Here is an 18,649-nt window from a genome sequence, read left to right as displayed (position 1 = left end):
TAATAATGTATTAATATTATATGAATAAGAAGAATGATAATCATTTTTGTTTTCATCTAATAATTATGATGATAATAATAATAATAATAAATTGTTCCTGCAAGTGATTTGGAAAATGGATAGATAATAATAATAATAATAAATTAGGCTCCAGCATCCTGCAACCCAACAAAAGAATTGTTTTGGAAAAAATTTTGAGTTTTTTTTTTTTAATGGACGGAGAGATGATGATGATGATCATAATAATAATAATACAATAAACACAGATACAATGGAAAAAGATGTGCATTTTATTTGAAAATTGACAACTTAAATATCTTAGCAGAGCTGTAAAAAAAAAATTATTTTTCAAAACAAAAAGATTTACATACAACAAAGCCGTTATCTGACATATTTTACACACTTAAAGGATTGTGGCCAAGAGGCAAATGAAGTAAATTAAACCACAGAATGAATTCTCCGCCAACAGGAATGCAAAAACCCAAGCCCATGCATTATACCGTAGGAGCAGAACGCAACAAGGTATTATAAGGCAAAAGTTAGTCTGCACACAACAAGCACCACACAGGTATGAGCTAGTGAGTTAGCATTCATAACTCATAACATAAATCTCCTTTCAGTATGGTGCTGGTTGCAGCCAACGATAGTCTGTTTTTTTACTTGTCTACATCTGTCAAAATATTGCAAGTTTCCCTTTGTTTACTCAAATAAAATACATCAATATCTCAGCATCATTCTTAAAAATGACTTCTAAAGAATTTGACAGAGCAGCTTGTAACTAACAGAGACACTTGCAATATGGTGACACGTTGATTTTGCTGTTTTGACTGACCAAAGCAAACCCACAGCAAATGAATGATACGTCTGAAAGGAAACTATCGAGATATTTGGAAGTCCTAATTATTTCCCCGGCAGAAATAAATCTATTCTAAACAGAAGTCTCGTGCCCATCTCTGAGACAGGACGGGACAGTGCAAGCTTCATTAACGTCCATTACTGCAAAAGTAACACAAATGAATATAAGTGCATCGTCAGAGTTTTCTCTGTCTTAGGCGACTCAGCTGTTGTGCGACAGTGACTTCTTGTGCAAAAGCTCGGTTGGATGCTTGGAAGCGATATTTCTGCTTTTGTTTTTCCAAGAGAAAAAGAAAAGATATTCAAAATGGTCTTGTCTTCTACCTTGGTGCCGAAAAATCTACCTTGAAGATTAGTTTTTGCAGATGCTCCCTGTCATTTCAAAACACACACACACAAAGCATGGCGTGAATATGTTGGAATGCTTTCCAGCAATATTTCTGCCCTCAAAGCACTGTATGGAGGCTACGGGCATTAGACGGAAATGTGAGATTAAGTAGATTGTTTCTCCTAAATGAGAATGGACAGGCGGTTCGACAATAAATACTACAGGGATCCGCACAAAGAAAAGTCAGATGGCGATGAACAGATCGCTATGAAACGACAAAAACACTTTGTTCTTATAACTCTCTCGGCATGAATTACATCTAAGCCCACAGACAGAAATCGGTGTCGGGCTTTCAGTGGAGTCTCCTTGAATTCTCATTAGTTCTTCATCAGTCAGCACCATAGAGTGTTTGCATGTTGGCCAGCAGAAGGACACAGACATTAGCTGGTGGAAACAGAGATCTGTGTGGAAGCTCTAGTCGCTGGAAAGTTTCTGCAGGTAGGTGAGGATGTGCTGGATCTTGACTAGTCGCTCTTTTAGTGTTGTCATGGAAAGAACAGACAGCTGGTAGCGTGGATCCACAGGAAGAACAGCTAGTAGCCACCAACAGCATGCTGGACCATTAGGTGTGGCCTTGAAAACAAAGAAATAAAGAAATAGTGTTATTGTCTAGTAAGCTCATGTACTAATAAAGTGTACCAATACACTAACACATAAGTACAGTCACATTCAGTCATATCCTAGAGACGAATAACATATCTGTACAGTATCGGTTCTCTGTTGATATTAGAGATCTGTTGATATATCAGCCGATACTGAATATTTAATTGTGCTGCTTGTGTCCTCATTTATACATTTAGATTACCTTTGCCGTCTTGTGTTATTTTAGTATTATTTATAGTTTTTATAATTATTTTAAATGAACTTTTTTAAATCTTTTTTTTATTTTAGTTTTATGTGCTTTTGTGATTTTTATTCTATATATATATTTTTAAATATTTCTACTTCGCTTTCATTTGTTTTTATTTCAATTTTAGTCATTTTAGTGTCAACTATTATTGACATTATTTTATTTCCGTTAGTTGCCAAGGCAACATTTGTAATTTTTGTTAAATATTTTACTTTTTTTTTTAATCTAATATTTATATTGCATTTTATTTCAGCCTTATTTTAATTAATGAACACATTTTTAATAGTTTGTTTTAGTTAGGCTAACAATAATAACACTGCCTCTAATACTCACTTCAAGTTAATTTCTTAAAAAAAAAAATCTTTAAACAATTTAAAAACACTATTAAATATAATATTTAGCTAATCTCAAAATTAATTTAAATTTTTATACTGTAGATTGAAATGTTATGATGCCTAGCATTTAAAACGTCTAATTTTAGTTTTTTATTTATTTTGACAAAATATTATTTAATTTTAATATCTGCTCTTCGGTTATCAGCCATAACATAACAAAAACCAAATAATTATCAACTCATTGGTATTGGCTAGAATTGGTATTGGTATTATTCAGTCCTGCTTTTAACTTTTTACCTCAACATGAGCAGGCAGATCAAGTCTCTGAACACTACTGATGTGACGTTTTACAGTCCTTTTTCAACTCAAGAGGAAGTTCTGAGTTACACAGGACATCAAACTTTTCTTTAATCTGAAAAGATCAAGGAAATTTTGATTCCTCATGACATGACCCCTTTATCATCATGCTTTCTTTTTGTAAAAGATAAACGATGAGCTAAACTAAATGCTGACGAAACTAGCTTGAACATCTGTACAAATCCTATTTGTACTCAGAAATCACAGGAGAGGCCCTTCAAATCGACCATATAAGGCTCAGCTATGTTCAGGAAGCTTACACAACCATAACCTCCCTCCGTTAGTATTCAAATCATGCCGTCTCTCTTTGGGACAACACGCTAATATGTTTACCAGACAGTGTGCGCGCGTTTGCGAGAGCTGCCAGATTCACTTCCGTTCTTTCTGACACATTTATGATGTAACGGCACTTATGCAAACACAACCCTGAATGCACTTTGACCTACTTCCTCCCATCCAGCCTGCTGTAGGGCAAAGACAGAAGAGAGACAGACCTTCTCTCAGTAGTAGGGATTAAGAGAGCGGGAAATACCTGGATGTCAGCTTCTCTCTCTGGCATGGGCCCAAAATGCTGCAGGATCTGGTTCCGGAAGCGGTTCTCCAGGTTCTGGAACCATTTACGGGCCTGGTCGTACACCTGATCATGTAACGCTTGTAGCTTCTCCAAATCCTCCTCATCATTTACCTACAATGCACAAAACGGATCAATACTCCAGCTTTTTAAATACTGTATCTTTAAGCTTAATTTAAATTCTGGTCAACATACACTGTAGAAGGACATGTGGTTTCCAAACAAGATATTTCTGTTCCTGCAGTCTGCTATATTACAGTAATTAAAAAATTCAAGCGACTATGGTGCTAAAATTGAAATAAATCAAATAATAATATTACCTTATTTAAAAATCCTATCCTTATTTTGAGCCCTAAATGCTATCATAATTATACACATATATTTTCCTGCATTCCTCTATATTAGAGTAATCTAACACAATGTTTGCAGTACAGTATTTGTCTTTCAATCCATGAAAGAGGATGCTAAATTTTAATAATTTCTCAGCAAAAATGTTTATAAAGTCTATAACTATAACTGCAAAACAATTTTCTTAGAAAAAAATGTATATATATTGGTGCTGTCAAATGATTAATTGCGATTAATCGCATCCAAAATAAAAGTTTTTGTTTACATAATGTGTGTACTGTGTATATTTGTATATATACATACACTCACATACAGCATATATTTTGAAAATATTTACATGTATTTACATGTATATATATTTATATTCATATAAATGATATCATATATAAATATATTTAATATATAAACGTAACATATTTTTCTAAAATATATACATGCATGTGTGTGTATTTATATATACATAATAAATATACACAGTACACACACATATATTATGTAAACAAAAACTTTTATTTTAGATGCAATTAATCGCGATTAATCATTTGTGGAACCATGAATTCTGCTGTTTACCAAAAAATCCTGAAGGAGAATGTCCGGCCATCTGTTCGTGACCTCAAGCTGAAGCGAACTTGGGTTCTGCAGCAGGACAACGATCCAAAACACACCAGCAAGTCCACCTCTGAATGGCTGAAGAAAAACAAAATGAAGACTTTGGGGTGGCCTAGTCAAAGTCCTGACCTGAATCCTATTGAGATGCTGTGGCATGACCTTAAAAAGGCGGTTCATGCTCGAAAACCCTCCAGTGTGGCTGAATTACAACAATTCTGCCTAGATGAGTGGACCAAAATTCCTCCACAGCGCTGTAACCAACTCATTGCAAGTTATCACAAACACTTGATTGCAGTTGTTGCTGCTAAGGGTGGCCCAACCAGTTATTACGTTTAGGGACAAACACTTTTTCACACAGGGCCATGTAGTTTTGGATTTTGTTTTCCCTTAATAATAAAAACCTTCATTTAAAAACTGCATGTTGTGTTATCTTTTACTAATATTTAAATTTGTTTGATGATCTGAAACATTAAAGTGTGACAAACATGCAAAAAAATAAGAAATCAGGAAGGGGTCCAACACTTTTTCACACCACTGTGTATATATATATATATAAAATACATACAACTATCTATCTACTTTATCCGGTCCTTGAATCTGAATGGCTGATAAGAGTGTGATATTAGAGTGATAACAGAACTCCACCGTTTGTATCACTCCGCTTGCGGTATTTCTCACAGTGAATGTCATGGCAGGGCAAACACCCAAATCCACTATAATACGTTTATAATCTAATATTTATATTGCATTTTATTTCAGCCTTATTTTAATTAATGAACACATTTTTAATAGTTTGTTTTAGTTAGGCTAACAATAATAACACTGCCTCTAATACTCACTTCAAGTTAATTTCTTAAAAAAAAAAATCTTTAAACAATTTAAAAACACTATTAAATATAATATTTAGCTAATCTCAAAATTAATTTAAATTTTTATACTGTAGATTGAAATGTTATGATGCCTAGCATTTAAAACGTCTAATTTTAGTTTTTTATTTATTTTGACAAAATATTATTTAATTTTAATATCTGCTCTTCGGTTATCAGCCATAACATAACAAAAACCAAATAATTATCAACTCATTGGTATTGGCTAGAATTGGTATTGGTATTATTCAGTCCTGCTTTTAACTTTTTACCTCAACATGAGCAGGCAGATCAAGTCTCTGAACACTACTGATGTGACGTTTTACAGTCCTTTTTCAACTCAAGAGGAAGTTCTGAGTTACATAGAACATCAAACTTTCTTTAATCTGAAAAGATCAAGGAAATTTTGATTCCTCATGACATGACCCCTTTATCATCATGCTTTCTTTTTGTAAAAGATAAACGATGAGCTAAACTAAATGCTGACGAAACTAGCTTGAACATCTGTACAAATCCTATTTGTACTCAGAAATCACAGGAGAGGCCCTTCAAATCGACCATATAAGGCTCAGCTATGTTCAGGAAGCTTACACAACCATAACCTCCCTCCGTTAGTATTCAAATCATGCCGTCTCTCTTTGGGACAACACGCTAATATGTTTACCAGACAGTGTGCGCGCGTTTGCGAGAGCTGCCAGATTCACTTCCGTTCTTTCTGACACATTTATGATGTAACGGCACTTATGCAAACACAACCCTGAATGCACTTTGACCTACTTCCTCCCATCCAGCCTGCTGTAGGGCAAAGACAGAAGAGAGACAGACCTTCTCTCAGTAGTAGGGATTAAGAGAGCGGGAAATACCTGGATGTCAGCTTCTCTCTCTGGCATGGGCCCAAAATGCTGCAGGATCTGGTTCCGGAAGCGGTTCTCCAGGTTCTGGAACCATTTACGGGCCTGGTCGTACACCTGATCATGTAACGCTTGTAGCTTCTCCAAATCCTCCTCATCATTTACCTACAATGCACAAAACGGATCAATACTCCAGCTTTTTAAATACTGTATCTTTAAGCTTAATTTAAATTCTGGTCAACATACACTGTAGAAGGACATGTGGTTTCCAAACAAGATATTTCTGTTCCTGCAGTCTGCTATATTACAGTAATTAAAAAATTCAAGCGACTATGGTGCTAAAATTGAAATAAATCAAATAATAATATTACCTTATTTAAAAATCCTATCCTTATTTTGAGCCCTAAATGCTATCATAATTATACACATATATTTTCCTGCATTCCTCTATATTAGAGTAATCTAACACAATGTTTGCAGTACAGTATTTGTCTTTCAATCCATGAAAGAGGATGCTAAATTTTAATAATTTCTCAGCAAAAATGTTTATAAAGTCTATAACTATAACTGCAAAACAATTTTCTTAGAAAAAAATGTATATATATTGGTGCTGTCAAATGATTAATTGCGATTAATCGCATCCAAAATAAAAGTTTTTGTTTACATAATGTGTGTACTGTGTATATTTGTATATATACATACACTCACATACAGCATATATTTTGAAAATATTTACATGTATTTACATGTATATATATTTATATTCATATAAATGATATCATATATAAATATATTTAATATATAAACGTAACATATTTTTCTAAAATATATACATGCATGTGTGTGTATTTATATATACATAATAAATATACACAGTACACACACATATATTATGTAAACAAAAACTTTTATTTTAGATGCAATTAATCGCGATTAATCATTTGACAGCACTAATATATATAGTCTATAAATACAACTACAAATTAAAAACAAATAAATATTACTTGGCTTTATTTTTTTAATAATAAAAAATGTAAATACTTTTTTCATACCTAGAAAACTAAGATGCTACATTTAAATAAATTTAAATAAAATATAATTTACCTTATTTAAAGAAAATTTTTTTATTGTTGAACCCTAAATGCTCAACAATAACAGACATTAGATATTATTTTCCTGCATTCTTCTTCATTACATTAATCTAAAAATCCATCAGAGGTGCATACTTTCTTAGCAAAAACATTTATAAAGTCTATAACTATAAAAGCAAAAAACAAAAACACTATTAGTTGGCTTTAATTCAATTAAAATTTTTATTAAATTTAAGTACATTTTCTGAGCAAAAATGTTTATAAAATCTTTAAATATAACTACAAATTAAAAACAAAAAAATATTAGATGGCTTTATTTTTTAATTAAAAAAAAATTATGAAAATATATTTTTTCATACTTAGAAACCTATGGTAAATAAACTATGGTAAATAAATTTAAATACAATTTAATTTACTTTTTTTTTTTAATTGCCCTGAATGCTCAACAATATCAGACATAAGACATTATTTTCCTGCATTCCTCTACATTACAGTAATAAAAAAAAACATGAGATGTGCGTACTTTCATATCCTCCAGATACTCGATGTTGGCGATACAGTATCCATCTCTCATTCCACGTGAGAGGATGCGAAACCTCTTTCCTCCGACTGTATCCACAACAGACCGCCCATCTGGGAGGAAATGCACGCTGCGGATCTGGAGCATGCAGCCGTAGTCCACAAACCTTCATATATCACAATATAAAAGTCAGCTACACCATCCAACAGACTTAATGCTCACGGTCCCATGAGATCTCATATAAGCACACACTTACCCTTTCTGGGGGTCGCTGATGCACATGCCAAACTGACGTGTCCCGGTTTCCATGCAGCGTCGGATCATGAGACGGTATCGTGGCTCAAACACATGAAGGGGGCAAGGCACAGTGGGGTAGGCCATGGTACAAACAAAGATGGGCACATTCTTTGTTAAACTGGGGAAAGACAAATAACATACAGAACAGACTGAGTGCGTTTGGCAGATTAGATTCAAAGAATTATGCAAACAGTGTGTGAAATTTTACAGTGCGAGTAATTTTATATCATGGTAACAATATGAATCACAATGTGATACAATTAAGTGAATTAAACAAAACTATTTAACTCTTTTAAATATAAACTCTTTTATTTGGAACTGGATAGATGGAAACCAAACGATTATGCATAACAAATTAATATTAAGTTCAGTGCAAAAGCAGCTGCACATTATGTAACACTTCAAAACAAAACGATGAATCTGATTGGATGAGCCACAAACGAAGCAGTTGTGCAAACTTACTCTGAGAGCTCTTTTGTTTCCTCTGTATGCAGCTTCAGTCTTTCTGAATGTTCCTTGAATAGATACTGCTTAGTGATGTTATCCAGCACTTGTGTGATTGTGTACTTTCTGAAGGCAAGATACTGTATGAAGAACCAAACAGAGGAGGAAGAGAAAAGCAGAAAGAATTGGATTGGTTACTAATGCTCAAATCATTTAAAATGTAACTGACAATATGAAAACAAATGTACAAAAAATGCCATCCCAGTGCACAACAATAAGGATCACTGAATGGCGTGAAGTCAGTGTGAAACTTGTGATAGTCTTGAAAGCATTAGTTAAAATGAACATTATAATGAAATCAGTAATGTTTGGATACCATGTAATCATTGTAATTTTTGTAAAATACATATGTAATTTTTAGCAAAAATGTTTATGGACTATAAAAATGATGGTGCTAAATCTTAAATAAATTGGACTTATTAAAACAAAATACAACACAATTTTATATCATTTATTTCAATAATGCAATTAACCTAATAAAAAAAAAGCCTTGTTGAGCCCTAAATGCTACTATAATTAGTTGATTGTTGATTGCCATGCAAATGCACAGTCTGTGATTTCGAGACAAACCTCTTTTAGGCTTTCTTTGCAGAGAGGGCACTGGGGATTGTGGTCTAGACAGCGCTCCAGACAGTTTTTGCAGAACGTGTGGCCACAGGGTGTCGTGACAGGCTGATAAAATAATCTAGAAAAGAGACAGGAGATGATCTTGAGCTATATTAAACAGTGACTGACGCTTTCCATTTCAGGGTGAAAGCAAGCACGCTTTCACTGACACATATACTGTATGAACCTTTCATCTGGCAGCTCAGGCTTTTTTGTTTTCCGAGGCTAACATTACAGGCTCTATTAATTTGTCTTCTATACATGCACTGTGTAATTTATAAAATAAGCTATTCTAAGACCCTGTTTACAACTGGTTTTTAAAATCCATCTCAAGTCTTATCACTAGTGGACAATGCCATAGTCCTCACAATAACAAGTTAACAGTAGCTGATATAAATAACAGTGAAATCTTGTGATTTCAGCTACCAATGTTGATACCAAAGCATAAAAAGCCACATGTTGACATTATATGAAATATGAACTTTTTTAATCAAGTCAATTTAAAACGATTGAGAATTCTGCAAGAAATGTTAGGTTTTTGCATTAAAATAAACTTTTTCAGAAACTAACTTGCTATTAAACACATTCCTTTTAAAAGTTACATTTTGACATTATATAAAATATTAACATTTAAACATTTAAAATATTAATTTACAAAAAAATGAAATCAATTTTAAATAATTGAGAATTCTTAAAGAAACATCACGTTTTTTGTTCATAAAATATATATTTTTAGAAACTATTTTGCTATTAAACACATTCAATTAATTATTAACATTATACAAAATAGTAACAAATTAAAATCAAAAAAGCAAATACATTTAAAATAATTCTGCAAGAGATATCTTTATTTTATATGATTTATTCTAAAGCTTATATGGGAGAAACAGTGCACTGATTAATTGTACTTTCATCCTTTACTTCTTTATTAGGCCTTTAGTTGATTTGACTCTAGAAACACACTTTTCTCTCACCTCATACAGAGAGAGCATTCAAAATCATTAGGGTCCAGCAGGTCTTTTGGCAAGGTTCGATGGGACTTGGTTTCCTCAGCAACCACAGGAGTAGCTGCACTGGCATTCGCTGAAGGAGAAAGGTTGAAGAGAGATGAGGACACCACTTTATTTAGGGCAAACTCAAACTGCAGACATTTTCAGCTGATGATAGTAATGCATTCTGCTCACAGTGCCAGTGGAAGCAAGGCAAACTCCAAAATGTACATATTTTAAACACTGACTGATCATTAGGTTGCCTGAACAGAAAGTGGAGTAATCAGTCTAAGGATGCCCTGTATAATATATTAGGAAAACCACCAGCTACATTATAGTTTGGCTGTCATAAAAATGTTCAGATGTGCAGTCAATACAGTATTTGCGTGACTTTTCAACAGTGTGTTGGCATCACGGTCTTATCAGGCGAGACGACTTACCTACTTGCTTTTTATATTTACTGCTGTGGCTGTAAGCCACGCCAGGCCCTGCTTCAGACACAGAAAGCTTCCTCTTTAGCAGTGCGCCTTTTTCTGGGTCACCCAATTGTGGGGCGGAGCTAACTCTTTTAAGCCCCTCCTCTACAGCTCCTGCTATCCCGTGAGCACGAAGGGAGTGAGCTCTGCTCAGGCCGGAGCGCTCCAGACTTTCAGACCGACCTGGTTTCTGCAGACATAGAAAAATGAGGTGTTAAAGTATTAAGAACCGCTAATGTCACTGGCAACTAGAGACCTATTTCTAAAGCTCATTTAAAATTCAAGGTGTTAAAGGTGACCAGCAAACCTCTGAGGTTGTAAGGGGCTGGTGTGGAGATGCTGCCTGTGTGCCAGACTGGTGCTGGGCTTGCAACTGGGTCTGCTGGTCTCGATCCTGGCCCTCGGACACCAGGGTTTTACTGCGCAAGTGTGAGGAAGTGTTGTGGGTTGTCTCTCTCAAACCAACCTTGACATTATCACAGGCCGGAGCCAACAGGTCATGCAAGATCTGAAGATGAAGAACAAAAAAGATGGAACAAAAACAGGCAGTTTAACAGAGGTTTAGAAGACTATATAGCTAAGAATATACGTTCTTATATACAGTGCCATTCAAAAGTTTTTTTAAAAGAATGAATACTTTATTCAGCAAGGGTGCATGAAAAATTCTATTTCAAATAAATGTTTTTAAATGTTCTATTTCCTGAAAAAAAATGTATCACAGTTTCCACAAAAAAATTTCTTGAATTGTTTCTTGAGTACCAAATCAGCTCATTATAAATGGCGTCTGAAGGATCATATGACACTGAAGACTGGAGTAATGAAGCTGAAGATTCAGCTTTGTCATCACAGAAATAAATTACATTTTTACATATATCAACATTTCTGACATTACTGTCTGTAGTCTATTATTGATTAAAAAATGCAGCCTTGATGAGCATAACTTCTTTCAAAAACATTTTAAAAATCTTACGAAGCCAAACCATTAAAACGGTATGTTGTGCACAACTAATCTTGCTGCATTCCGTTCAAATTAAGATAAATAGATCGCAAGAATTAGGCGCCTCTAGCTAGTGTTTATAGACACCAGACTTTGTTAATGTCATTGAGAGATCATGATTTCTCCTTTAAAATAGTTCTCAGTCTTAATGTAGGCCAAAGAAAAGCACCTAATTACATAAGGGAGTGTGTTTTAAGCCCTCTGTAAACACACACACTCTGAAAGATACACATTATGCAACGCTCACAGCGCACTTTCTTCATCTTTCTGTGGGCTTAGGCAGAAAGTCACAAGGCTTCACCAGTAATAATTATCTTACATAATTTAATTATGGTCCATAACTGATACGAAACAGCAGTTTGGCCACAGCACATTACAATAAGTTGACCTTTAAGAACACAAATAACTAAAACTGTATCTTGAACAGAGAACAGTTCTGTCTCCAGTGCACTGACATCTGACCTACAATATAAATCAACACGGAATATCGTGAGACCATACCTACTGTGCCAGCAAATGGCTTTATACAGTCCTGAAGAAACAAAATGCCTGATAAACCCACATGCTCTCATATTAGATGGCCAAAGCAGCAAAGTAGCAAAATACAGACAACTTAATGACGCTGTAAGCAATGTTTGCTCTTCTACAACTTCCACTAGACAAATTATAAATGAAATAAAATAGAAATAAAACATGAATAGAAATTAAATATAACTTTATAATAATAACTTATAACTAATATATTAAAATATAATATTGAATAAAATAATATAAATTTGAGATGATGCGCTAGCTTATTTCATGAGTCATCTGAGGGCGTTTATTTGTTTTCTAAAATATCAATTAAGTATCTATACTGAAATTCAAGTTGGTAATGTAATGTCCGATTTTTATTATAATTTCCTATTAAACTACAAAAGCAGAAATTAATCTCACCAATTCCACCTCTTGTTTGGCCTGATGGAAGTTTTCATCCAATGCCAAACACTGAAGGAAGACCTGCAGAGAGTCATCTACATGACCCATCTCTTGGAGAATTTTTGCTTTCCGGAAATATCCCTGCAAGAGAGAGACAGATCAGAGTGAATTTAGCTTCCAGTAGCACAGATGCTGTTTTTGGGTTAATCTGACTTGAATGGGACTGAGAGTCTAGTCATGTTAATGGCCTCAAGGCTAATAACAGAGCCAGACACTCTGAGATAAATACACACTTGAGTGACCCACATCTCTGCCTTATCCCTACCTGTCTGTATCTCCTTATCTCATTTGTCAGCTTGGCAAACATGCTTTATACCTTAATCATGTGTTTAACACAACTACATCCCCTCAACGGGTTTTCCGATATCAACACAAGTCCAGAATAAATGTAGTAAAAGCTGAGCTAATTTAATAAATAGATAGGTCAGAAAAGATGGTGCTGAAATTCCCATTTCAAATGAATAGCAATCATCAGTACTGAAAAAGAAAAACATTCAAACTCATTCATGGTCAAGAATCTACAAAAAAGCAGGACTAAATCATATGGATAGCCCTTTTCTGTGACATAATTAGCATTATTGTTGTGAAATCTGCTGATTAAAGATGTCACCATGGTAATATTCTCTATTTGGGAAATATAGATATTGTAATTAAAAATACTGTACTGTTTTGCACTTATTGTCATTGTTTTAAAGCAAAAGTGTATGATTGATTGAGTGATTGCTTATAACCACAGCTATATTCATAGCGAGCAACAAGTGAATAATAGAAATAGCAAATAAATAGATAAACTATATCAACGAAGAATATAATCATAAAAGTTTTTTTTTCTTCAAATTTGTCTGATTAAATTTCTAAAACAAGGCACCTTTTTCATTTATATTGTTACCATTTGATTGACTAACTACATGATTCTTTAGATTATGTCAATCAATAAAGTACAAATCATTAAAAAAAACAATCTGGTCTCACTTCATTAAAAACCTTAAGCAAATAAAAAGTAAAGAGTCCTAGCGGAGTTCATCAAATATGAATATACATGAATTTATAGGCGTTATAGGGGTTCATTATTGCAGTATAACTAGCTATTATTGTAACCAGAGAAAAAACCCCATCTAAATATTATATAATGCCAAGCATCTATATTATTTGATATTAATGGCTTATGGCTATGACATTTGGAAACTTAAGTTTGCCGCCTGTTTTTAAAGCAACAATCCAGCTACTAAAATCTGTGCAAAAGCATGCTGATGTACTGTAAATGAGTCATCTGTGGCAGTACGTGCTAGGAAAATTAATCGACGTACCTCTGGGGATGGGGTAGCAATCAGGCAGGACTCCCAGTTTTTTAAAGCCTGACGGTACTGTTTCAGTCCTCTGTGAGCCTCGGCATGGCACACCCGCACCCACACATTACTAGAGTCTGAGAGAAAGAGAGAATCAGAGAGACCATGACAAAACGCAAAAGCACAGCTCTAACTACCACTTATTTAAGTCTGTCTGATGAGCATTATGATATTATTACAGTACTTCAGATGGCATAGATTAAATGTGTAAGATCAGTAGATCAAGGAGAGACATTTGTGCACTGAAATGCCACAGGAATAAAGGGAGAGAGGATGTGGCACTGCAGCAGCACTGCCTTTTTTCACAAGGGCAAATGAGGACACACCAGGAGAGATGAGACTGCTGCACTCTGATTACACTGACTCTCTGTGATACGTTCAGGGACTTTATGGATCTGAACCAACACTTTCATGAAGATAAGCATCAAGAATACAATGTCAGAGGGTTATCAAAGAGAAAGTGTCCTAATTTTTGTGTAGAACGACCGGAAGGTTCTGCCATTATGTAGCCGTTATGTAACTTCATCAACATCATCAAATATTTCCTGTCAACCACTTAACAAAGATGATATGGTGATAGATTTTCAGGAATCAACAGTACAAATAAAACACCGTGGGGCAAGAAGCCCCCTTGGCTAAACTTTCACAGAACATATAAGTGACTTTTTAAAATATAATATTTTTTTTAAATACAAAATCTACTAGTCTATTAAAATTGTGCTTTGACAATTTAGTTAAATAACTGAATAACCGATAACAGACAAAGCAGAATCCCAGTAAAAGAGATTCATCAGAAAGGTACATTTGTTCTATAACTTGTATACAGGCATAATAATATTTACATATTTAAATTAATTAAACATATGTTATAATAGCAACACTATGAAGTCAAACTGAATTATTTCACTCAATGTGCCCATACGTTCTAATGAAAATTAAAAATGTCTGAAATGTATATGTAATTTACGATATTATTGAATAATAGCCCATGAATTACAATAAGCAGTAGATTTAACAATAATAATACTAGTAACAACATGCAATGGGTGAAAATGGGGCCATCTGTGCCTGGGGTCTAATTCTGGATCTAAGGACGCCGAGCAAGGCATGGAACACCTTGGTGCTTTACTACTACTGCTGTTGTTGACGTCTGTGTCACGTTTACATTCAGCAGAAGGTAAGGGATGGTTTGTAAGTCTGTGTGGGAAAGAATAATGAATGCATGTGTCTGAACGCATCGGTAGAGGTTACACTTTCCTATTGGACCTCACGCTGCGCTGTCACGCCATCTGATTGGATCGAACGACACATGCAGCTGTCAAACTCGAAGTCTAGATGTTCCGAGTTTCACTGTACAGTATCAATATTATATACTTACTTCCGAAATTACTGTCAAGCACATGCACTTTCAACATGGATGAAAAGAACTAAAATGTATTGTCACTAAATTCCATTTTGCACGTTCTTTGTATTGTCAAAGGTGCTTCCACGTGCTCGCGTGAGATAATAGACCGGTGACGCTAGGTAGTTTGTGAACCCTTAATAATGTTGTTGCGTATTCCATCATAAAGGTAATATTAGTTTAACTGCATTCTCTTTGCTTATTCATTGGATTTGGATGAAGATCTGATTCTGATCTCAGTGTAGGTCAAATAAATGCAAAACATTAAGTGTTCACAAACATAATATATAAGGAAACCCATATAAAATGCCTAGTTTTATAACTTCACATGTTATGTAATTATATCAAATGGATTCACTTTGGATTGTTATTCACCGTACAAGGCTATATAAATAGGGTGATTCCGTGTCATCTCAACTAGAGGACCCTGGTTTACATTTTTTTCATTTTGCTAATATTAAGATTTCAAAAGGAAAGCTTAATACGAATGAGAATCTAGAAGTCTTGAATACTTTTCGAGATGCAGGCATGCAAACTTTAGAAAAAGAATATTTATAGCACTCAGACAGGTATGTTCTATGCAATTGTGTTATAGAAAATCACCAGATACATTTCTAGTTTCAACATTGCATGCTCATCAGATATTCCTCTTTAAAAGACAAAAAGTAGTGATGGTGAAAAGAAGCTTTATTTCGAAGCACGAGGCTTTCCCCTCAACTTGTTTTATCATCTCAACTAGAGGACCCTGGTTTACATTTTTTTCATTTTGCTAATATTAAGATTTCAAAAGGAAAGCTTAATACGAATGAGAATCTAGAAGTCTTGAATACTTTTCGAGATGCAGGCATGCAAACTTTAGAAAAAGAATATTTATAGCACTCAGACAGGTATGTTCTATGCAATTGTGTTATAGAAAATCACCAGATACGTTTCTAGTTTCAACATTGCATGCTCATCAGATATTCCTCTTTAAAAGACAAAAAGTAGTGATGGTGAAAAGAAGCTTTATTTCGAAGCACGAGGCTTTCCCCTCAACTTGTTTTATTTATTTTTTTATTAATGCCAAGGTACCAAATATAAAAATACAGAGAATATCAACATTGCATACAAAGAGGTGACATTACATGCAAAGCACCATTTATAGATGTATGTAACAATAAATAAATAATACAAAACGAAAGATTTAACAAAATCAATTAAAAAGATGAAATAAATGAACCGTTTTAAAAGCCTTGAGATTCTTGGAAGATGAAATAGTTTGGATATACTGTTGACCCTCTTTTTTATAAACAATATATCAAGGATTTTGATTAGTGAATTTACTGCGGTGAATATGAAATTTTGCAAGAAGTAATAATAGGTTAATAATAAAATATTCATTCATTTAATCTTTTTGTATATTAAAGAAGCCAAACAGTACATCCTTAAAAAGCAGAGAGAAACCCTGGAGTACACTGCGATTGATAACATTAGAAAATTCAATCCAAAATAGCTGTGTGTGAGGACAATCCCAAAAGATATGCATATCAGTTTCATTAGGGTCACCACAAAAAGAACAGCTTGTATCTTTGTCTGATTTAAACCTTTTCAAAAACACTTTAGCTGGGTAAAATCTGTGTAACAATTTGAATGAGATTTCTCTAACCTTGTTAGATATTATGTATTTTTTTCCAATCAATATAATCAACCACATTCTTCCAATAAGACATCACATATGGAGTTGTTACAAGCTCCTTTTGGGCTTTCCCCTCAACTGTATCGTACAAAGGTTCATTACTCAAAGCTTTTTAAAGGGGTCCTATTATGCTCTTTTACAAAGTCTTGATTTTGTTTTGGGGGTGTACTGGAACAGGCTCTCATAACACCTCTCTACCCAGTCTGGCATGAACGGCTCGAATAGTTCCTGTATCAAATGAAGGCCCGCCTTCTGAAATACGAAATGTGCTGTGATTGGTTAGCTGGGCCAGTGTGTGTTGTGATTGGCAGCACTCGGCGGCTGGTTGGGAAATGTCACGCCCCTTACCATAGCCGCCTGCCAGCTTCACTGTAACTATTGAGTCAATATCAAATCAATTTGAGCGCGATTTAATCCCGGATGATTGTAACCACTCTAAATTAATCTGCCTTGAGTCCGACATAGTGATAACACTCGTTGCCTTCTCTAGTGCGGCTCAACCAGGTCTCCTCCCATTGGTCGATATTTGTGATATCACAAATCCCGGAAAATATGCGTTGTAGTCCAAACGAGTCGTTCGTTGTAGTTTTTGAAAAGTGATTTCTGTTAAATAAAATATCTCCTTTTGAATTGGACTTTGAGCTTTGTAACTTCGCAGATCTTTTTTATGCTCAAACAGCAACATTACTGACTGACTAAAGTTGAAAAAGTGAAAACGCATAATAGCACCACTTTAACACGTTGCACACTAATGACATCTTGTGGTCAAAGGTGGAAAATGTGTCTTTGCATCCCAGCGATTTTGGACAGTTTCACATAATAAATCAATTTGTGCTACGAAAACCATATAAAGAAATAAAAAAATTTAATTGTCATTGTACTTGCACAAAGTATGAATAAATAAATCAGTGAATACATTTATGAAAAAATAAGCATGGTTCGTGTATCATCAAAATAAATGAAGAATATTGTTAAGTTGATTAATATTATTATTAATACAAACTGAACATGCACGAAATTACACATGTAAATATTTTAACAAAGAAGTGAATGACTTGAAACCTGCGCAAGGGGTTCGTTCGTGTTATTTGAATCCGAATACGAAGCAGGCACGTGTTTTTTTTCTTTAAAAAATTATAATTTTTTTTTAAACAAGCTTCGAAGCCAGGGTGTCGAACATCAAATCACTAGAAAAAAGTATCAGCAGTCTGTAAAATGACCCACATTTGGTTTTTGACCTTTGAAAATGTGACCAGTTTACTCATGGAGCCTCATTAAGATCTCCATATCTCTGGGACTGAACCATGGAGGGCCTTAATAATGAAGATACCAAAAGGAAAGTTTAAGAACCAGAATCTAAAAGGATATTATGTCTTCTTGAGTTACAGGCATGAAAACTTGAGGCAAAAAACACAAGTGCTTTTTGCGTATTTGAACTGTCACCGTTGGCATATAATGCAAGATTGCTAAAGTCAGCAGATTTGACTAATAGACCTACCAATCTCTGTGTACAAATACAATAATGATGCTGCCATCTTTCTAAAGTCATTTTTTACCCTCCTGTGGTTTGGCTCCAAATCTCAGGTGAAAATTAGTTGATTACTCAGTAAATATACACCAATGGCATGTAATATTTTGGCGTTCATCACTATACATGTTTATCTTTCTACAGAAAAAAATTATTAAAGTAAAAATATTAAGATGGTAATAAATATGGCGACTTTTAATGGGTCAAAAC

The 18,649-nt window shown here is 34.3% G+C and overlaps 1 protein-coding gene across 1 annotated transcript; it reads right to left on the bottom strand.

Moving 5' to 3' along the window:
* Positions 1-279: 279 nt before the first annotated feature.
* On the bottom strand, positions 280-14,247 carry LOC107599034 (LON peptidase N-terminal domain and RING finger protein 1-like). Its single transcript, XM_016290522.1, has 12 exons — positions 14,199-14,247; positions 13,796-13,911; positions 12,447-12,569; positions 10,821-11,021; positions 10,478-10,703; positions 10,023-10,131; positions 9,013-9,127; positions 8,401-8,522; positions 7,898-8,056; positions 7,645-7,807; positions 6,043-6,195; positions 280-1,816 (listed from the first exon to the last, which is right to left on the bottom strand). Exons 1-12 carry the CDS (start codon positions 14,245-14,247, stop codon positions 1,658-1,660), a joined length of 1,695 nt encoding a protein of 564 aa, XP_016146008.1. The 3' UTR covers positions 280-1,657.
* Positions 14,248-18,649: the final 4,402 nt, after the last annotated feature.

Source organism: Sinocyclocheilus grahami, unplaced genomic scaffold (assembly GCF_001515645.1).
Source record: "Sinocyclocheilus grahami isolate Dianchi unplaced genomic scaffold, SAMN03320097.WGS_v1.1 scaffold259.1, whole genome shotgun sequence".
Taxonomy (NCBI): Eukaryota; Metazoa; Chordata; class Actinopteri; order Cypriniformes; family Cyprinidae; genus Sinocyclocheilus; species Sinocyclocheilus grahami.
Note: the sequence above shows the minus strand (reverse complement) of the source record. Positions and strands in the feature narration are given on the sequence as shown.